Source organism: Rhamphochromis longiceps, linkage group LG19 (genome assembly GCF_057381845.1).
Source record: "Rhamphochromis longiceps isolate RC_006_pf linkage group LG19, R_longiceps_female_GT1.1, whole genome shotgun sequence".
NCBI lineage: Eukaryota > Metazoa > Chordata > Actinopteri > Cichliformes > Cichlidae > Rhamphochromis > Rhamphochromis longiceps.
In genome coordinates, this window is record NC_140575.1 from 7,477,963 (window position 1) to 7,500,421 (window position 22,459).

The 22,459-nt window shown below is 40.2% G+C and overlaps 3 protein-coding genes and 1 long non-coding RNA gene across 4 annotated transcripts; 1 reads left to right on the forward strand and 3 right to left on the reverse strand.

The window, feature by feature from the left end:
• Positions 1 to 2,153: 2,153 nt before the first annotated feature.
• LOC146646102 (uncharacterized) lies at positions 2,154 to 8,676 on the reverse strand. Its single transcript, XM_085392176.1, has 6 exons — positions 8,371 to 8,676; positions 8,021 to 8,079; positions 7,888 to 7,923; positions 7,522 to 7,678; positions 2,973 to 3,084; positions 2,154 to 2,926 (listed from the first exon to the last, which is right to left on the reverse strand). Exons 1-6 carry the CDS (start codon positions 8,674 to 8,676, stop codon positions 2,154 to 2,156), a joined length of 1,443 nt encoding a protein of 480 aa, XP_085248302.1.
• Positions 5,924 to 7,288, reverse strand: LOC146646103 (uncharacterized). The gene is made up of 3 exons (XM_085392177.1): positions 7,126 to 7,288; positions 6,707 to 6,882; positions 5,924 to 6,487 (listed from the first exon to the last, which is right to left on the reverse strand). The coding sequence occupies exons 1-3, from the start codon at positions 7,286 to 7,288 to the stop codon at positions 5,924 to 5,926; spliced, it is 903 nt and encodes a 300-aa protein (XP_085248303.1).
• A 5,998-nt stretch (positions 8,677 to 14,674) lies between the features above and the next one.
• Positions 14,675 to 16,335, forward strand: LOC146646104 (uncharacterized). The gene is made up of 3 exons (XR_014908888.1): positions 14,675 to 15,111; positions 15,584 to 15,802; positions 16,008 to 16,335. It is a non-coding gene; the product is annotated as an uncharacterized LOC146646104 (long non-coding RNA).
• Positions 16,336 to 16,361: 26 nt separating this feature from the next.
• LOC146646105 (G2/M phase-specific E3 ubiquitin-protein ligase-like) lies at positions 16,362 to 21,959 on the reverse strand. Its single transcript, XM_085392206.1, has 11 exons — positions 21,761 to 21,959; positions 21,032 to 21,114; positions 20,797 to 20,849; positions 20,467 to 20,509; positions 19,242 to 19,312; positions 18,951 to 19,040; positions 18,512 to 18,822; positions 18,218 to 18,396; positions 17,760 to 17,929; positions 17,017 to 17,231; positions 16,362 to 16,917 (listed from the first exon to the last, which is right to left on the reverse strand). The coding sequence occupies exons 1-11, from the start codon at positions 21,942 to 21,944 to the stop codon at positions 16,682 to 16,684; spliced, it is 1,635 nt and encodes a 544-aa protein (XP_085248332.1). The 5' UTR covers positions 21,945 to 21,959; the 3' UTR covers positions 16,362 to 16,681.
• Between the last annotated feature and the right edge of the window lie 500 nt (positions 21,960 to 22,459).

Consider the following 22,459-nt stretch of genomic DNA (forward strand, 5'->3'; position numbering starts at 1 on the left):
AACACGTACAAACTCCAAAACACGTACAAACTCCAAAACACATAAAAACACGTACAAACTCTGAAGCACGTAAAAACTCCAAAACATGTAAAAACACGTACAAACTCCGAAGCACGTAAAAACTCCAAAACATGTAAAAACACGTACAAACTCCGAAGCACATAAAAACTCAAAACACGTACAAAAGACAACAGAAGTACTCCAGGATGCTAGGGGCAGTGTTGAGCTTTTGTTACCTAGTGGCAGTGTTGCCAACTTAGCGACTTTGTCGCTATATTTAGCGAGTTTTCAGACCCCTTAGCGACTTTTTTTCTAAAAAAAGACGTGAAAGCGCCTATCGCTTTTACTCTCAACAAGCAGCGGGTGCTGTAACGCAGTCAGTTCTTCTTTTACTCTTTTACTCTTATGCTGTTTTGTGGATCACAAGGTTTAAAACTACTTATAAACACACACACACACACACACACACAAAATAACTCCACCAGAGCGCCTATTTCGGGTCACTTTTGCCGGTCCAAGCCCGGGTAAAGGAGCAGGGTTGGAATTGTGACATTAAAAAAAAACAGTAATTGCTAAAAGAAATTTAATTTGTAGTTCTAAATAAACTCTAAATGCATTTAGGACGTTTTTTACTCACTTTATGTCTCTTCCACGATGTTATTTCTCTCTCCAACAACATAGGTTACAATTACATTAGCATGACCAATTATGCAAATTAGGCGATGACGTCATTTAGCGACTTCTAGCGATTTTTAGGACAACCAATAGCGATTTTCCTTACTGAGGAGTTGGCAACACTGCCTAGTACCAACAGCAAGTACCAACGACCGGATTTGGTGTGTGGTAATAACAGGTAAATGAACTTTTTTTTTAAACTTATTTGACTATATATGAATGCTTGTGTATAAATACACAAACAATACACGCATGCTTTCAATTGTGTAATTTAAGTGATCTAGGTAGCTCTGTTTTAGAAGTTCAGTTCATGCTAGAAATGTGTTTTGGAGTTTGTATGTGCTTTTTGGAGTATGTACGTGTTTTGTCTCTAGGGGCCACCGCATATATTTATATATAAACATGTATAAATAAAACCACTTTTTTTTTTTTTTACATTAGTAATTCCTTTTGTGCATAATTTTATATTATTGTTAATAATAAATAAATTAAAGCAACAAAACAACCTGAAGAGCCGGTTCGGAGCCAAAAGAGCTGGCTCTTTTTAGTGAGCCGAACTGAAAGAGCCGGTTCTCTTAAAAGAGCCGGAAATCCCATCACTACCCGACATACACCACCAACAGCACAGATAGCGCAGACGTAATGGCAGCGAGGTGTGATTGCGGGTGCCGCTCAGGTGCGTCCGCCTCCCCTGTAGCGGCGCTGCAGACGACGCCCCGCCGCACGCATTAACCAGGTAAAATACATATTTAGGCAGAATTTTGCAAATATCTATTTTTCCTTTTTTTTTTTTTAGCAGCATAGTGCTTTTTGCCTCTTGAGAGGTCAGCTCAGCTAAAGGTTTGCTTGCAGCTATGGTGGCAATGATCAAAAGTGTGAGGGCTTAATTTACAAGAGCTGTGTGCCTATGAATGGCAAGTGTAGGTGTGTTTTCTCTTTCCAGTGCCCGTTTACAAATGGAATGCAGCAGCCCTGTGAAGTCTCTGTGTCCTGTGATGTGCTGCTTCATTAACCAGATTCAGGATGTGCATTTATCTGATAGACTGTTCGTCTGCTTTGCTGACAGCCATGTATAAAGCTTTACATAAACAGATACACTGCCACTGGATTTTGGAGGCCATTTCCCTAGCATAAAGTACCAAAGGTCTCTCGTTGCCTCAGTGTGTGAGACCACATACCACCAGGGAATGGCAGCCTTATTTAAAGGGTTTATATGAGTGATATCATCACAAACCCAGAGGGTTCATACGAGAGGCTGATCCAAAAGCAGACTCAAGAGCTGACTTACTTTTTGATCAAGCTTTATTTACACACCAAAACAAGGATTATCTGTACACGCGTGCACACACACACAAACACACACACATGGAGAGATTTCTGGCAAGCAGTTTTGAAAGAGAGGAAAGACTGCAGTGAGCTAAGACTTTATTACAGAAGGTAGCCGTGGTTTGGGGGGTGCAGGACTGATCTGATTATGGTCAGAACCAGTCTGCTTGAGGAGAGGAGGGCTGTAGAGGCTGTGCAAAGGGCCCAGGTTGGAGGTCGTTGAGTAGCGACATCATACTTTTTACAGTTTGGCTGAAGAAGGGAGGCGTTGACTGGCATTCAGTGGGCGCAACAGGGGAGGCCAGCAATTTGGATGGAGAGGAATTCTCCAGAGAAGCAGGGCTAATCAGAGTAGGAATGTTAGGAAAGGAGAATGTATCCGGCTGTGGAGTGGCAGGGAGGTGGTTAAGGAGTGACCACATGTCTTCCTGAATGTCAGCGAAACCAATAGGCTCTTTTTGGTGTTGAAAGAATGTGGCAGAAGAGGTAAATGATGTGGATAGAGACGTATATACAGGAGAAGCAGGGTTGGTCTGATTTAGGTGATGACCAGTGAGTGGAGAGGAGGGCTGCTGAGACTGCTCAGAAGTGAGGAGGGGGTCAAGCTGTTCCACCACTGACAGCAGTGCTTCATCAGTGTCACTGACAAAAGTGGCCTGGAGCTGGACGGGTGCAGCAGAGGAGGCCAGTGATGCAGATGGGGAGAAATCCATACGAGAAGCTGGGAGGACCGGATTTACTTGACACACAGGTGCATCAACTGTTGTCTGTGTGTTCTGCAGCTGCACACACGCTGACTGCTGATCAGGAAGGTTGGTAACAGCTGGCTGTCTCTGTGGCTGTTCAAGAGGCTCCTTCGCAACTGAATAGGAAGAAGATGGCTGTGTCTGAGCTGGCGTCACACAAAGCCTCTTGGCCTGTTGATCTTCCTGTTTAGGTTCATGTATGAACTGCATGTTAGCACTTTGGACATACGTAGTTTTCTTTGGTGGACCAGTCTGGATGTTCTGTGGCGTGACGGCATCTCTCGCTTTCAGCCTGATCAAAATATTTAGCTTGTTGTTCTTTTGAGAGAGACCTCCACTGAAGACAGACAATCATGAGAACCCACTGTCAGCATAGATAAATACTCAGCTACACTGTTACTACAGGACAGCTGGCACACATGCATAAACATGAGCATAAAGCATTAACAGATGCATAAATATATGCAGAGTTATGCTGGGCTTACACTGTGCGATTTTTTTCAGTCGCGCGATTCAGCTCCTGCTCAAACTGTACGATTGACTCGCAGGGGTTAGAAGTTCATAGGTCACGATGCAGGGTCTCACACTATACGACCCGATGCTCTGATGCGACCTGAGTGCTCACACTGTGCGTACATGCACAACACGTTGTGTTGTTGTTTCCGGAAGAAGAACCCGGAAGTCAACCGCCAATAAACAATAAGAAGAAGAAGAATCCGGAACTGGGGAGATTGTCATCCGAGAAATTTGAAAATGCTCACCAAAGAGAAACGCGCTGCCTTAGCAATGTGTGCCATTCTGTGTGCAGAAAGATCTAAAAATAAAAAGCGACTGCGTGTATGGACAAGGAAATGGCTTGGAAAACGTGGGCAGTACGGTCTGTCAATTCTACAACGAGAACTGGAGGTAAGCAGCAACAGCTAAATTGCACTTACCTACAGGACTTTATCTGCATGATGATGGGTAAATGTTTGAAGACATCTGATGCTTCTACTTTCAGTAGGCAACATTTAATTTTAGCCTATTAGTATTTTATTTAATTGGATTACTGGCCATTAACTACAGTACTTTTACATTTTACTTGAGTAGCATTCTAGTGAATGACTTGAACATCTACCAAAGTGATTTTTGGGACATCTTTCTGCTTTATACAACATTGGTTAAATATCAGTCCGACTCTTTAATTATCAATAACATTCAACCACTATTATGTCGCTTTGTTCTTGTGTGTGTTCTTGACTTTGACTTTGTTCTGTGTAAACAGGTAGATGATATGAGGGGTTTTCGGGACCTTCTCAGAATGTCTGTAGAGGACTTTAACTATCTACTGGAGAGGGTTAGTCCTGTTATCATCAAGAAGGATACACACCTCAGGAAGGCCATCAGCCCCAGGGAAAGGCTTTCAGTTACCCTACGATTTTTGGCAACAGGCAAGTGTGTGGACATGAAAATTCATACTACATAAGCTGCTACTACTGCATTATATTCTACATCTGTCACCTAAAATCTGTCACTCTACGAAGCTGCATCCATGTCCACTATCCACCTGACATTATTTAAGACACTTTGTTCTATTTGACAGGTGAAACCTTCAACTCATTAAGTTTCCAGTATAGGATTGGAAGCACCACACTGAGCACGATTGTCATGGAAACATGCACAGCTCTTACCTGTGCACTGCATGAAGATTACTTGAAGGTAATTTTGACAGAAAATACATTACCCATGCTCACACTATTGAAAGATTGACTTGCACATTGTCAAAAACGTCCTATCAGTTTATACAGCAAGTTTTCACCAAAAACAATTCTGAGTCACAAAATGTATTTGTTCAGTCTTTGTTACATGTGTATATAAAAAAGTAAAGTGAACTCATAGTGTGACAGTGACTTGAATGTATGGTTAAGAAAGGAAATCATGAATTCACCAGAGATTCTTTTTGCTGTATCACTTTCTACTTGTCTTTCACAGACACCATCAACCGAGTCTGAGTGGAAGGCCATTGCCAGAGACTTTGCAAACAAGTGGCAATTTCCACACTGCCTGGGAGCTATAGATGGTAAACACATCTTCATCCAACCCCCTCCCAAGAGTGGCAGCATGTATTTTAACTACAAGTCCAGGTTTTCCATCATTCTTATGGTTGTTGTTGATGCCAATTACAAGTTTGTGTATGCAAGCGCAGGGACACAAGGTAGGGTCTCTGATGCAGGAGTGTTTGCCCATTCAGACCTGAAAGAAGCAATGGACACAGGCACACTGAACTTTCCCCCTGCTGATACCCTGCCAGGCACTGATGCTATGATGCCACACATGCTAATTGGAGATGATGCTTATCCCCTCCGACCAGATCTCATGAAACCATATCCATTTCGAAACCTTAACACTGATCAGAGAATATACAACTACCGTCTGTCCAGAGCACGTCGCGTTGTGGAGAACGCTTTCGGAATTTTGGCGAATCGCTTCAGAGTGTTCAGAACAACAATTTGCCTGGACCCAGACAAGGTTGTCACCATTACCTTTGCGTGTCTTTGTCTGCACAACTATCTCCGGGACCACAGATCTGACGCCTATGTACCACCTGGCTATGTGGATTCTGAGGATGCCAACCACCAGCTGGTTGAAGGAGCATGGAGAAGGGAGGGAGAGCTTCAGTCAGTTTCAATGGGCCTTGCACGGAACCCCTCAGTGGAAGCAAAGAAACAACGAGATGTCCTTTGCGAGTACTTTGTCTCACCTGCAGGGAGTGTTTCATGGCAAGAAGACATGGTGTAGGAAGACAGAAGGGTTTTTTTGTTTGTTTTTTTGTTTAAATTGCCTTGTTTACTTTCCAAAATTTACTAAATAAAAAAAAAAAATCCCTTTGTAAATACTGACAACAATAAATCTACCTCTGGGAAATTGCAAAAATGGTTTGCTTTATTACATAAATACAAAAATATCTTCCATCAAATTGTGCAAATAGTTCTGCAACACTCCACAAAATTGAGGTACGAAAGACACATAGTAATAGTGTCACCAAGAAAATTCTAATGTACAATTTCAATTAACTGTTGGAACATTTAAAACATTTGAATGAAGCTGTAATTTCAATGGACTGTGTTTACAGCAGGAACTAGTAAACTCGAAAATATTCTTAGATATAACTGTTTGAAATGTATTATTTAAGTTACTCAGAGTTGAGCATTTTCAGAAAGGACATTGGCTGGGTTGATGGGGCCTGGCAGTCTGGGGGGGGGGGGGGGCTGGACCTGATGAGGTTGGGTGGGATACCAAGGTGGCCTAACCTGCGAACCTGCAAATTGAGAATGGTGGCCTCCCTGCTCAGCCTCCTGCGTGTCATAAATCATGTTCATGATGTTTCTCTTGAGTCGCAGCTGTAGAGCTCTGTCCTTTATGTTTCTCAACTCTGAGGCTACTTGTTGGCCAAACAGCTCCTCAGAATCTGCATTAGATGCTGATAGCATTTGCTGGACCTGCTGAAGCAGGGAAAGTTTGGTCATCTCAATGCTGTGCTCTGTTGATTTTGGTGCATGTTTTTGCACTCTAGGTCTTTTAACAAGCCGACCTGTGGACTCTGAGATTGGTGGACTGTTTGAGGTGTTTTCCTCTTCCTGGCTCACTGAAACTGGGCTAGTGGTGTTTGAAGACATAAGGACATCTGCTTCAATTCCCATAGTGGACCGATCCTCATCTCCCTCCTCTGTTGCGCCTATGTCCTCTGACTCTGTTCCAAGCTGTAGGAAACTGTACCAAAAGCAGACAAAGGGAAAGTGATAAAGATCTAAACAGTATTAGTTACATCAGACACTAATTTTACACTGTATACTTTGTGGCATTTATTTTACTAAAAACATTTCAACTGAGAATTACCTTTGACATCATTCACCACAAATATCTCGTCAAAAGGTGTGTGTATCTGTGTATGCTTTTAAACTACTTGGTTATGAACTTACTCTCAGAGTGGACTCAGTCTGTCTATGGACAACATGTGCCTTCAAGAAGTCCAAATGTTTTAAGATCCAGGTCTGTTTGGGAGTTGGTGGTTTCTGGCCACTGCCACTAGGTTTCGGTTTTAGCAGTTTGCCATACTGCGTCCGAAGTGATGCAACCCGGGTTTTCACCTCATTCACTGAAAAATTTACATTAACATGTACTTTTTATTTAAATAGTTCAGATTCAAAGCTCTCCTCATACTAAAGTTAAAACTGCAGTTTGAGAGAGTTTTTACTTGGAAATTAATTATAAAAAAAAATATTTCTGATAGTCGATTTATAGGGTTTTACATCTGTCTCTTTCTCTCCCTCTCTTTCACTCAGTCACAAACACCACTACCACCATCAACTTTGCTAAATTGCTAATGACAAAAAATTACCAGGAAGCTGCAATTGGGCAGCAATGTCCACCCAACTCCTGTCACGTTTGTTGCGGTCATGGTAATTTTTTGAAGCCACATCAAAAAGGCTCGGATGAGCTTGCCAAAGTTCAACCAGTTGTGCCTCCATCGCTTGTGTCCATACAATACGCTGCGCTGCCATGCTACTCCGTCTTTTCGCCGACGTTTATGTGTTTGCGCATGCGCAGTGTGTGAAGCTGTGGTGAGCTGGTCGTGAGATGTCAATCGCTCCTCGTTACCCCACGTATACTACACGATGCACGACGCACGATGAAGGCCAAAATCGGGCCGATCGCCAAAACGGTCGCACGACTCAAAAATCGGCTCAAAATGGGCCAAAAATCACACAGTGTAAGCCCAGCATTACACACTTACCCTCTTTGCCACAACTGCATTTACGGCTGCACTGCCAGTTATATTCAGTTCCGCCGTCATCTTTGGCCTCTGCTCCTTCAGGTAAATCATGAAGGCGTTTGGCGGCTTCTTTATGTACAGCCGGTCCGCATCCTGTTGGGCTTCACATTTCCTTTTTCTACAGGAATAAAACACAGAGTCAGAGCACATGTTAGCATTGTGTACAGCTGTGAGCAAAGTAGTTTAAAAACATGAGTAAAGCTGTGAAACTGAATGTAAGGAGGCACCATTAAAGGAAGCTGATTACAATAATTCGCACAAACATCTGCAGATGAAAGACAGACAGATTCCTGCAGATCACTGACACAAAGCACCACAGAAACTTACTTTGGAGGGACAAAATCCCAGACTGGAACACCGTGCCTACACAGATGCAGAGACGGATACGAGATAACAGAGCTTATGAAGATACAGATGTTCAGCAGCTGTGTTCACTGGTGTGTTTGTGTGTTTTACGTACAGTTCTCCAGCAGGATGCAGGTACTGGATCATGTTTTGTGGAATCCCGAGCACATTACGCTTGAAACACACAAAACACACAACCGATGATGAGAAAAGCTGAATGCTGTGATCTATCCACTCGGTGTAGGAAGTGATCAGTGGGAGGAGAAGATGTGCATAAAACTACATTCATACATAGCTGGACTTTGATCTCCTGCGTTATTCTTTGGAATTATGTTTCACTGGCAGCGACTAAGTTTACTGTTCAGCATTTTAGAGTCAAATAAAACTTTTTCTTTCATGTGGACTGAAGAATGCAACAGTTTTAAGCATCTTTATCAATAAAACTTCAATGAGTCCTGTCACTACCTCTGGGTGTCTCAGCTGTCCCTGGCTATCTGTCCCTGGCTGACTGTAGAGGTGAGCTGGTGCTGAGACCATGAGTGGAACCAGCTGCTGATACACAGGAGGAGCTGGTTCTGGGAGGATGTTGCTAAAGAATCCTCCAGTCTGAGGATCTGATGCTGGCTGAGGGGGAGCAGGTGTCCCAGTGGGGAAAGGAGGGAGAGGCAAAGGGTAGGATGTTTGCCCCAGAATGCCAACTTCAGGAGTGGAAGGCGCTTCTTCCCACTGCACTGTTTCCAAAATATAATTGTTTGGGTCCCTGAGGTCCATTTTAAAGACAGACGGGTTGAGGGGGTCGCTCAGAAGAATGGAAAACTGCGTCTGTCTAAGATCCTGTGGCACACACAATTATAAAAGGTTTTGCTCTCTTTAGACTGCGTTCTTACATCTCATATAATACAGAACTAAACTAAGGACAAGTATTATGTGGGAACAAGGTGTGAGTTAACAGTTAAAATCAGTTAGAGCGAATGTCATATTAAAATTGATATTTACTGATGATAAGATATTTAAAAGTGTTATATTTGTACTAATTCAAACTAAACAGAGAAATACAAAAAACTAACAAACTAATTAACACCCTGTTAACCGTCATGACTTCACTGCATTTATATAACAGCAACTGTTCTTGCGTTTGTAACACAAACATTTTATATATTCAAGAATCTGTAATTCAATAACACTGACAAGGTACATGAGCACTTAGAATTTGATGATTTAAACAACATTAAATTTTGTTTACTTTTAATTTTGCATCAGCTTAGCCAGTTACGACATTAAAATAATGACTTTTGTGATTTAAAACCTGATCTTAGAACAATGCTGGGTCATGTGTGATGTGTCATCGTATGAGGTGTTACATTTTGACTTAATTCTGCTCAATTAAGTGTTTTGATCTTTCATTAAATATGGCAACTTTGTGTTGTGCTGCAAGTTGAAACCCACTGTCCTCATGAGCACAGTATCTAACAACTCACCTGAGAAAACTGATTGAATTCAGCTGGACACAATGGTTTTCAGTGGGAGAAATGTTTCATCACTCATCTGTGACACTGGAGAAGTCACTTGAATGAGTGACAAAACAATTTTCCTTGGAAACATCCAGGGGAACTAAACCTTCGGGCATATCCTTGCCTGTAATTCATTCATCAACAAATGTTTGTTATGTATAAATCTTTTTTTTCAAGTTCTTGTCTCTCTTGGTTTAATTTTAGTCTTTGCAGCATCTCAGAAGAAAACCACTGTAAACTAGCTTGTCCCTGCGGGCGGTTTATCCTTCAAGCTCGGGTCCTCTACCAGAGGCCTGGGAGCTTGAGGGTCCTGCGCAGTATCTTAGCTGTTCCCAGGACTGCGCTCTTCTGGACAGAGATCGCCAATGTTGTTCCTGGGATCTGCTGGAGCCACTCGCCTAGCTTGGGAGTCACTGCACCTAGTGCTCCGATTACCACGGGGACCACCGTTACCTTCACCCTCCACATCCTCTCGAGCTCTTCTCTGAGCCCTTGGTATTTCTCGAGCTTCTCGTGTTCCTTCTTCCTGATGTTGCTGTCATTTGGAACCGCTACATTGATCACTACGGCCGTCTTCTTCTGTTTGTCTACCACCACTATGTCCAGTTGGTTAGCCACCACCACTTTGTCCGTCTGTATCTCAAATCAAATCAAATCAAATCACTTTTATTGTCACATCACATGTGCAGGCACACTGGCACAGCACATGCGAGTGAAATTCTTGTGCGCGAGCCCCACAAGCAACAGAGATGTGCAAACACAACAACACAAACGAGCAAAATACAAGAATGGCCAACCTGAAACTAATAAATATATGTACAATATATAATAGTGTATGCATTTCTGGATGTGTATACTAAATATTTTCCTACGTGTGTGTGTGTGTGTGTGTGTGTGTGTGTGTGTGTGTATATACACATTTTTACAAATTAAATAGTAAAAAAAATAAAATAAATAATAATAATAATAATAAAATATATAAAATATACAGAGTTGAATATGTGCAGAACAAGTGGCATTTATATACAGTGTGGACTAGAGCAGGGCGATATGGCCAAAAATATTTATCACGATATATATTTGAAAATTTGCGATAACGATATAACCGACGATATAATTGATGCGAGACAAAATACAACTCCACAACATTACTAGCGCAAAAAGACAACCTTCCATTTATTTTCACTTAAACAAGAAGCTGGTTTTTATGTACATTAAAGCTTTATAAAAATGTAACAGTGCAAATGCAAATTCCTTGCTGAAAGTTTAACCAAAAGGCATTTCCAGTAGAAATGGGCTGACATATCCTGAGCATAACCATGTATAATATCCACTGAAGTTAAAAAGAGGTGCTTTGCAACATTAAACTGCAGTGTGCAGTACGTATTTTTCGGACCATAAGGTGCACAGGATTATAAGGCACATTAAGCGAAACAAAGCAGTCAGATAAATCAAACTTTATTAAACTCATTCTTCTTGCTTCCTCCACTTCTGTACCATTGATTCATTAATATTGAATTCTCTGGCAGCTGCTCTATTCCCATGTTGTTGCAGTATATTAATGACTAACCTCGTATTGTGGATGGATTATCTCAGTTGTTCTCCTGACTGAAGTTTGGTCCGTTTACAGCATCCTGCCATGCGATTGCATTTGTCTCTAACCATGAAGAACCTTCACGTTAACTTTTATAAGTGGAAAAGTGTTAGTGTTGGTCCTCCAGCTTCACTGTTTATGTTATGCTAACATAGCTGTGTCGCTAGCGATCACGTAGCACATCATTATATACCAGCTAGCCCAACTTCAGTAACCCTACAAACGTCACTGCTGTTTAGTTTCCTGTCTTCATTTATGTTGGAAGTGATAGCAGAGCTGTACGTGTGATTTTTTTTCAGAAATCTCTCAGTCAGAACATGCTATATCATGCTTAGGTAACTAGCGAAACTAGCGAGCTAACTTCCGCTAGCTTCCTGCTAACTTCTAACTCCGTTAAATGTAATAACTTTTGTTTTCATGGATGCCTGGAAGTTAAACTTTATAGTTACACCTGGTAAAGCAGCAATGCTGATCGTTTTATTAAAGATGAAAGAATTTAGACAGTTTTTAACTCTAAGTGATGCTGCAGTGTTGTTTGACCTGAAACATACGGAGTTTAGGACCCAGATTACTCCCAGATTTAAGAGCATCTTAGTCCGACAAATATGACAATAACAACGGCCGCTTGCATGTTCTGCAAAAAAATGTGCTTTGTTGTGTATCTGACGGACAAACACCAAACCAGTTCCACATCACGGAAGTTGCACCATTTTTACAAACCAATTCTGGTTCATCTGTTTCACTCAACAATCGGCCATGTGCGTATGAAAACAAAGGCACTGCGCATGCGCGTTTTACTCCCATTCTATCGCGATATTTCATTTTCCTATCGTTGCCTATTATACCGGTATTACCGTGAACGGTATAATATGGCCCAGCCCTAGTGTGGAGTGCATAATGTTGAATCTGGAAGTCCTACAAGATCTTAGCTCGGTCATTCTCCACCACCCTTGAGGGCGTCTCCCATTTTGACCTCGGAACTTCCAGATGTTTCTGTATAAACCATAATAGACATAATAAAATTCTTCCACTGCCCAAAGACAGAGGTCATCTATTCCCCCAACAGATTATTGACTCCTGAATGCTCATGCATGGTGTTAGACAAGATCTTCATGCCTTCCAACGCTCTGGACACGGATCCATCAGGGGCTGCATTGTTAGGTGTTAGGTTTATGTGGTTGATTGTCATTTATGCTTAGAAATATTCACTCATATATGCTTAGAGTTTTATAATCAATTGTATATTGATAGAGGTTTGATCCTTAGCAGCCTGTAAAGACTCTGTGTGGCTTCCAGAGTGTTCTAGCATACACAATCACATCCTGGGGTCACGAGAAGAGGTCGTACTTTCTTTTTTTGTTTTATGGCAGGATAAACATATCTGTCTGTTTTAGTCTAAGTGCCTTTTGTTTAGATGAACTGCTGGACTTCCAGACCAGCAGAATTAGGGAAGTCATTTATGGGGTCTTGACCACACACACACACACACACACACACACACACACAGACGGTACCCTTTGTTCATGTGTACACCTATGTAAGATATCCTATGTTAATGAACCTATGAATATTCATGTAACCTCAATAAAAGAGCAGTGTTACGAGGGAGTAGACGAGAGCAACTGAGGTCAGGCGAAGGAACGGCGCTCGTCCAGTCCTCTCCCTCATGCATGAGTAACACAAAGAACTTTGCTTTTCCTGTGTAGTAGAACTGTGTCGTTCCAGCAGTGGGCCTCTGCTTGACAGACCCATCATTAATTGGTCCTTCGAGCCGGATCCCTAGAATTGACTTTCACCGAGGGGAAAAAGAGACACGCCGAAAGATGATTGATGATTGACGAGATTCGAGATTAATGCAAGAGCAACACCAAGTAAGTACAAAGAAGAGCGCTGTAGCTGCGTGGGTTCACGCGAGCACGGTCGCACGGTTTAACGCGGACTTGAGCCGTTCGGTTAATCGCAGGCTTATAAAAAAAAAGAGAGCGACGGCTCCTTAATTGCGCGGCCGTACTCACGTGAGTACGGCCGCGCAGTTTTACGTGGGCCTATGCCGTGCGGTTGCAGCTCAGTGACTGCGCGGGTAAACGCGAGTCCAGGAGCTCAACAGCCGTGTGGGTTCACGCATGCTAGGAAAAGTTATAGGCCTATTTTGTGTTTGTGTGAATGACTGCGGAGCAGGCGTGGTCTGTGGCACCGGTTTTGTTATTATCATGGGTTCCCGAGCAAGTAAGACTGCCTCACAGGGAGACGACACATTTATGCAAGAATTCACGGCAGCGTGAAGTATTTATATTGTCATAAACAATGTGATTTTGAGGGTAAACTGGTTACTGGACAACAGTGTTGGGCAAGTTACTTTGAAAAAGTAATTAATTATAGTTACTAGTTACTTATTCAAAAAAGTAACTGAGTTAGTAACTGAGTTACAATATTCTAAAAGTAATTAATTACTCGAAAATTAACTATTGTGTTACTTTAAAGAAATGTTTAACCCTCTGGGGTCCAGGGTATAATTGGCCATTTTTAACTACTTTTGATGTTTCCTCTACATTTCACCTTTAAAAACTATTTACTTTCCCTTGTTTGGTATCATCCTTTTCAGCACAACCTCATGTGTCTGAATTTACAGTCATGTTTTCATTTTGACATACTGTATTAACACAATTGATTTAAAATCAAACAAAAACCATAAAATCAGAGTAGAAAAAGTTATATTTTTTACTGTAACAACCACAAACATGTTTAATGAATCATATTTTATAACTTTAAATGCAAATATAAATGGTCAATTTTAAAATCCTGTGCACAAGTTTTGCAAAAAACAAACTTATTTGCAGTCATTTACCTTTTACCTTGATTTTTTTAAATAACCATTTCAAACTATTCACAGAACAATCTACGGTGGCCCTGAAGTGCAAATCACACCAACAAATTGCTAAACACAACAACAAAATCGAGAAACAAAAAAAACAAATGGAGAATCACAAAAACAAAACTGAGAATCACAAAAACAAAATTGAGAAGCACAAAAACAAAACTGAGAATCACAAAAACAAAATTGAGAAGCACAAAAACAAAACTGAGAATCACAAAAACAAAATTGAGAAGCACAAAAACAAAACTGAGAATCACAAAAACAAATCAAGAAGCACAAAAACAAAAGAAGAATCACAAAAACAAATCAAGAAGCACAAAAACAAAAGAAGAATCACAAAAACAAATTGAGAAGCACAATTACATTAAGAAAACCGGAAAGGGTAGGTACCAGTCGGCAACAGGAGACATCACTGATTGGATGTCCGCGCTGTTCATCTTTGGAACCGGAAGTTACTCTGCCTGTGGCGCATTTTTTTCAAACATGAACATTAGCGGTGACCCAAATATAGCTGTCGCTATTCGAGAATATTTTGATTCAGGACATACATACGAGGTGATACTGGATATGCTCAAGTGTAATCATGACATTGCAATTAGTATGCGTACACTGAAAACGCATTTAAAAGAATCTGGACTGTACAGACGAGGCAACTATTCTCCACTTCCTGAGGTGAGGCGTGCCATTTTGGCCGAGCTTCGAGGACCAGGACAATTGTTTGGATATCGGACCATGTGGCAAGTTCTCAAACAAAAACACAAGCTGCGTGTCAAGCGTGATGTAGTTATGAGGCTGTTGAGACAACTAAATCCTCAAGGAATCGCTTTGAGAACTCGAAGGAGGTTCACAAGACGCACGTATCACTCCATGGGGCCCAATTACATATGGCATGTAGATGGCTATGATAAACTGAAACCCTTTGGCTTGGCCCTGTCAGGATGTATAGATGGCTTTTCAAGAAGACTGATGTGGCTTGTGTGTGGAGCAACAAACAACAACCCGGCTGTTATAGCTCACAATTATATAAACTGTGTAAAGAGTCTTGGTGTGATACCAATGAGATTACGAACAGACTTCGGGACTGAGAATGGGACTATGGCAGCAATACAGTGTACCCTCCGTCACGCGCACACGGACTATTATGCTGGATCGTCAAGCCACAGTTACGGATCATCTACTGGGAATCAGCGCATCGAGTCATGGTGGTCTTATTTCAGAAGAGGAAGGTGGGTACATTTGTGTCTGGTAGGTGTAAGCTACAGTGAAAGCTGATCAGATCGTTTTTTTTTACATGCATTTAAGAAAATAGAGTAGCGTCCTGCTGGACGTGTTGAAAAGTTGGATGAGATAGACGTTAACAGCCGTCACTTTATTGCAGGAACTCAAAATGGTCACTGTCAGCTGTTGTGCCGAAATGAGCATGCTTGCCTAGATTTAACGACGCCAATACAAAATGAAAAACTCAGACCAAACTCTCCACTCCTCACAATCAACACACAGAACAGAGTGAAAAGAATACAGCATTTTTAACAAGAACATTACTGCAGGGTCGCTACAATATTTATGGAAAACTAATATGCATTACTTTGTTTGACATCCATTTGTGGCATGTTTTAAATGGGACCAAAATGTAACAAACCCTATAAAATGACCAAGAGCAAAGCTAAATTGATTCTTAAATATTAATTATATACCCAGGTCTCAGTTTTGGATGGACTTGTTTGGAGACCTAAGAGACTCTGGAAACTTAAATGGAAGCCACGAACACCAATGCTTGCTGAGATTCTGCTTCAGAGGGGTTCTACAGAAAGACCTGGATGAATGCAAAGACCTCTGGAACAAACACAGGATCCGGCCAAGCAGACTTGCATCGTGTCCAGGGGGGATTCCAAACGAACTCTATCTCTTGCCTCACAGGTATTTGAGTTCTTAACAAAATGAATTAACCTTTTGCATCAAACTAAATGCAAGGTGTTGTTATTGCTTAAGTTGGTTAATATATATTCATAATTTTACACATAAGTATGATACAGCAGTTTATAACATGTCACTGCATGCGTTGATTTATATAGTTCCATATTGTCAGCAAAAAATCCTTCACTGTTCTATTTTCATTTTGCAGATATGGTTCAAGAGACTGTGGATTTGCTGTTGAGGAGATGGAACTGGATGTGTTTCCCGAGGAGGGGCTACCGGTTGGATTGTGTGGTGATCCAAACATTGAGGAATATTTACAACAGGCTGTACAACAAAACACACTGCAGCAGCCACAAGACTGGGAATCGGCCACAGAACTGTATTTGGCCCTGAAGGACATAGCTGGGTTTTAGATACCAACTGAACTTCAGTTTGTAATGACATTTGTCAGAGTTACTCTGACGAAGACACACACTGTGTCGAAACGTTAGTTTCTTTCCTTTTTTTGCACCTAATAAAACCTTTGGACTTGAGTGCTCCAGCCCTTCTGTTTTTCCTTCATTTTTTTAATGTTAGTAGTGTTTCCTTTCCCTCTTGCTAAATTGAATATAATATTGTTCATAATATACAGCAACTGGCATGAATTTAAATATTAACATTTAACCACAAGGAAACATTTACAATTTTCTTTAATAAAACCATTTACAAATAGTGTCCAGCATTTCTGTCACTTTTCCAACATACACAATATTAAGAAAAAACAACTAAATGTTTAACAATATGGAAGTTGCTTATCACATGAATGTGTTAGGTTCAGCTGCCGTTGGCACACTACTTAACAGGGTAACTCAGTAACTGTAACTTGATGACCTTGCTGATTTAAGAACATCCAAATCCTGGAGCATTTTGAATTCCAAAGTCCATGTTGGCCTTAAAGATGCCATATGAGTCACAGATGGGTAGCTTCAGAGTATTTGCACAGGTGTTTGCAACTGGAAAAGGCGAATCACTTAAAAACTGGATGCATGGTGGTGGTGTCATTCCTGCCGGTGGAACTGCCGTCAGCCCTGTGGCAAACATCATCAAATCTTCCAGACACACTGCTGTTGCCTTCTCTGAAAGAAGAAAGTAAACACTGTAGTACATTACAGAAAATTAATTTCCTTACCTCTCCTTTCATAAAACTATAAACAAATAAAAACGGCCATTCAAACCTTCACAATCAAGGAGATAATCTGCCCAAAAGCCAAGTGTTAGGACCTCCTTATGCCGCTTGTTGCTTCCTGCTGGGCTGAGATCTGGTCTGAACATGCTCTCCAGTTCTGAAGCAGTCAGGGCCTTTGCAGAGAAGCATAGGAGTGGGGCCAGCACACTGGAATGTTTTTGCAGTGCACTTAAAAAATTCAGACTTTCCAGTCCATCTTTAAATCTGCAAAGGATAGACAAATAACTAATAATTGGTTTATAGCTATGACTATTGCAGTCTTCTAAATTGTGTTTAAATGACTTTACCTACTAGATCTTTCATTATAAATTTGGACAGATTTCAAATGCATACACAAAAATAATTAATAGTGCTCATAAATTAACTGTGACAGCAAAAAAAGAAGAGCTCATTGGGATTTCAGCATTTAAAAAAAAAAAATAGTGCTTTCACACTGGAATAAACAAGTGTGTCGAAAGGGATCACCTCTTTTTATAAATAACTGAAAAATTAATCATGTTGCATGACTGATTATTATGGGTCATTGTGAACAATAAATGTATACTAAATTAGAGTTCTAGTGTCAAAAGGTTAATAGCGTGCAACAGTGGCTCAGGAATTAAGTTGTTGTTCATCAGATCACCGGATGCTACCGAATCAGTTTTTTCATATACATCTGAAGGTCTGAAAATGTCAGTGGCTGCTGTGATGAGCAACTGGCCATCCTGAATTTAAAAGGAGTAATGAGTTTACCGTTGAATGACACTTTGGTTTCTTTCAAGGATGTACCATCTGAGGTATTCCTCCACAAATGCTTGTTTCTCACAAGGCTTGACATTTCTGAGGCATCCAGCAGTTTGGAAGATTGTGCTGTTTTGCAAAATAAGATTATGCAAAGACTCCTCTGATTCAGCTTTCAGGACCTATAAAAAAAAATAAAATAAAAAAAAAGTTTTACTGTAAGAAAAACAAAAATAATTTTCACTACTTTTACGATTCATTCAAACATTGGATTAAAAAAATAATCAATTTGTTATTTCACTTGTGTTGTTGGGAGGTGGAAATCTGTCCTTTCAGATTACAGAATCTACCTTGAACCTACTTTCAAGATATGATCCAACACGGATAACTGTTATCCTGATTTAATCTTTTAAACTGGCCCCAAGTGTCTTCTAAGTAAACCCATTCCCTGAGCCTAGGTAATTTTCTACCTGATGTAGAACTTTTGTGATCTCCTCATCTTGCACATCTTCTACAGTGGCGCTGAAACTCTGATTCCCTGTGATGTGGTTGACCAGGTTCTTGGAGAGGAAATGTGGTGCTGGTCCCCCATGCACAATGGATACAGCGATCATCTTTCCTGCTAAAAAGTACTCATCTTGCCTGGCAGCTGTAATACAGGGCACATAATTATCATGGTTAATTGCTATTAAATATGCTAATGAAAAAAATAAGCCAATTTTTATTAAAATTTCCATTGTAATAATTACGGAGAAAACATCCACCTCTTGAATTATATACAAGATAACGGCTCTCTGGAGGTCCATCAAAGATGGGGCGATTTCTCAGACTGCCCATAAGAAGTGTGAGGAATTCACGCCTCGGGCCACCTGTATCCAAACCGTCTTCAAAGCTGCCAGCATCATCATTAAACTTGATGAACATGTCGTAGTTGTCAGAGTATGTGCTGCGTCGAAATCCTCTAACAGCTCCATCCCATACAGCTGACCTTGATATATTGAACCTGCTGACCTTCTTGTGGTCAAGTTCCAGTGCCAAATTTGCAATAATTTCATGTGCCTCCAAATTGGTGTCTCTAAAAAAAAAAAAAAAAAAAAAGGGAAACTTATTTTTTAAAGGTGTATATACTTCTCTCATGATTGCATGATGTCTTGTACAGAACAAGATGGCGGTTAATTGGATTCAAATGTTTAAATTACTAACACAGGTTCTTCTGGGGGCTCAGCTTTGGCTTCGTTAGGAGTAGGATCTTCATCATCAATCACAATCGGTTCAAACAGCTGTGTGTAGTTTCTGCAGAGTGAAAACATGTACACAAAGTGTAGATGCAAAAATACAAATGCATAAACATGCAGTTCCACTTTTATAGAATGATTCTACTATTTATTTTTCTGAAGAATCAAATGTAAAAGAGTCAAACTACATACATTTATAATAATTGTGTGTATATATTTTGTGCAAACCTCTGGAATAATTACTCAAGATACAACGCACCTGTAACAGGAGCTCTCGACAGTGAGGCATTCAGTAGTGCCTGTATCGTTTTCTTCTTCCAAATCTATGACCTGGAAATACAGAAAAGAGGATGAATGAAAATTCATATTTGACCAATTGATAATTATTTTAATATAGGGAGCCTAAGTCTCCTCCCCTTCTGGTCTGCTCGTGGGTCCCTGAACAAAAGAAAAATGAATGGAAGTGAATGGAGCTATAAAAGTTATTTTCTGGTCTGCTTTGCCTTACTCTCTGAATCACACATATGTTGTACTTCAATTTAAATAATAAATAATTGTGTTTCGACTATGTCTGTAATGTAATTTGAGATTTGTTAGCTTGTAAAAATTTGTCCTTAAAATGACTACAAGTCAGATGTCGCAAATATGATGTCGCCTCAGAAGCTTTTCTCCCCCAGCGTAGCTGCTAATTATCACATGGCCAGATTTATAGTGGTTTTCTCCACATCATCCTGGAAGAAGGATTCGAAGCTCGCTAAACAAAACTAAGCTTTTCCTCTTCTCTGTGTCTGGTTCGATGATGTCAATTTTGTGAGACGAACATTTACATTTCGCCACGTCTTTTCAAACAAAACATAAAATAACCTTTGCCACCTGTCGCTTAAGCACTTTTTGGCATCAAAATGTGTTTATATACTTCACGGACATCATATTTTAAATCCATTATACACATCAAACGGGATCAGAAAATAATTTTTATTGGCTCATAGACTCCTATTTTTTTAGCAGTATGGGACCCATGGTCCGGAAGTAGATGGATGTACCTTAGGTTTCCTATCCCAATAGATTATCTAAAGGTACAGTAAGTAAGAATGAAATAATAAATCCTGTGGTCAAATTTGTGTACTACAGTCTATCTTTATAAACAAACGAGTGACTCTCCCTCCTCCCGTTCCATGAGTTTCATGGCTACGGATCAGCGCCAGAAGATTCTAGATGACAAAGACGAGTCATACACAGTTAGTTTCAATGTAACCTTCCTTCCAACATGATTGAGACATTAGACTGCTTTGTGATTATTTCACTTAGTGTACCTTTAAGGGGTGGATGTTATAATCTATTGATAGTATGAAAATTGATGATGTGAAATGCATTGTATAATAACAATGAATGTAATAAGCAAACAGTGAATCGTCATCTAATTGCAAAGTAAAGGCGGTGGAGATTGTCTGCTGCACTGTTTTACTAATAAAATAGTTTTTTACCTGTTGTACTTCATTAGCAAGCACAAGATCCCCAGCACCCTTCCTTAGAGAACAAAGAAAAGCATTATTGTTGTGTACTGTGAAAATATTAATTGACACTTTGAAAATATTTAAGCATCTTGATTAACAAACAAGCAATACAAGTATTATGTAGTCCATGTTCCAAAAACCATATACAGAATGAATGACTGTGTGTTATACTTGTATAACTATGCATGTGACAAATAAAGAACCTTGAACCTTTAACCTTGACAAAAGTGTATATCTCATTAATACAAAAGTTTAGGCAAAAAACAGTAAAAGATTACATGTTCTTAAAATATCACTTACTCATATTCTGCCGCTTTCTGTAAAGGACTGCTTTCATGTTGAAGTTCCCATGGCTGAAACAAACAAACAAACACACGCACGCACGCGAGCGAGCACGCACGCACGCACGCACGCACACACACACACACACAAAATGTATTTCACATATAACTATTAACTGTTTTACTGAACTGAGGCAAATGGTGGTGGCTAAACAACAAGAAAACTCTATAAAAAAAATTTAAATTGTACTTACCAGTGTATCAGCAAGATCAAACTCAGAGGGCCTTTTAATAACAATCTCGGGGTCAGAGTCAGACAAGTCTGAGTTTTCTCCAACTACAAAACATGAAAACAAATCAAGCTAAGCAAACTAAATTCATACTAATGTATGAAACTTTATTTGATCATGAATAATAGATTAATACGAAAGGCATAAAGTTAGCATTTAAAAATCATGACTCAGTAGATCCAAAAATGGCTGAATTTCATGTTTCCAGGAAGAAACATAACATATACAAGCTAATTTAGGCAGCAATGGTGGCAGAGGAGTTAAAAGCCCGCCCTGTAATCAAAAGGTTGAAGGTTTGAGCCCTGCTCAGTCTGTCACAGTCGTTGTGTCCTTGGGCAAGACACTTCACCCTCCATGCCAGGTGGTGGTAGTGGGAGGGATAGGTGGCATCTGTGTACAGCAGCCTTGCTTCAGTCAGTGAGTCCCAGGACAGTTGTGTCCACATTGTAGCTAATCACCAGCAGTGTGTGAATGTGTATGGGTGAATGACTGGTTTTGTTGTGAAGTGTCTTGGGGGGGTTGTAGAACCCTAGAAGTTGCTATATCAAATACAGGCCATTCACCATTTTAATGTAGGTATGCTATTGACTTGCGTGCTTTATGCGTAATGTTATCATTTTACAATTTCAAAATTAGCAGTTGTTGAAACTAAGGGAATGTGTGTCAAAATCAAAACAAACATTAGCAGCTTACCATCTTCAAAGTCACTCTTCAAGCAGATGAAAACAGTGATTCTTTGATAAGGCTTGCCAACTTCAGCCTTATAAGCCTCAAGTGTAAATGGTCTTTGTGTTCCAGGGACAGTAATGACCTCAGTGCCATCCAGATACAGAAGAAGGAAAGGTCCATCTTTTAGATCTTTGTTAAAGTCCTTCATTTTTTTAACAGCTTGATTGAGCAGACTTGTGGCAGTAGCGTCAGGGTCTGTTGTTAGGAAAATAGTTTTTCCACAGTATGGCTTCAAACCACCCTTTTTATGGTCATCAAGCCGACATTTATCTGTAAGGAAAAACACATGAACAATGGGCCAAGTAGATACTAATATGACTCTAAGCAGATCTAGTCAAACTTGAATATTTATTAACTGCTAAAGAGGGATCTTCCTGACAATTACAATTACTCGTAAACAATTGTTCTTATTCTGGATAGCTTTACTACACTGAACATTTTTTACACAACTCCCCTAAGGAATAACAAAAGAATGTCATTAGAAAATTAACCTCAACTTGTTTTCAGACTGAGCTAGCCAAACTACCTGAACCTTTCTTTTTTCCTTTTTCTTTAAGCCCTTCCTCCCTTCAGAAAACTTTTGCCTCTCTTCATTTTTCTTTTTTCTGTATTCTATGAAGGTGCTGAAGGTTGGAGTCGGGCAGTTTGAGGTAGTCTGTGATG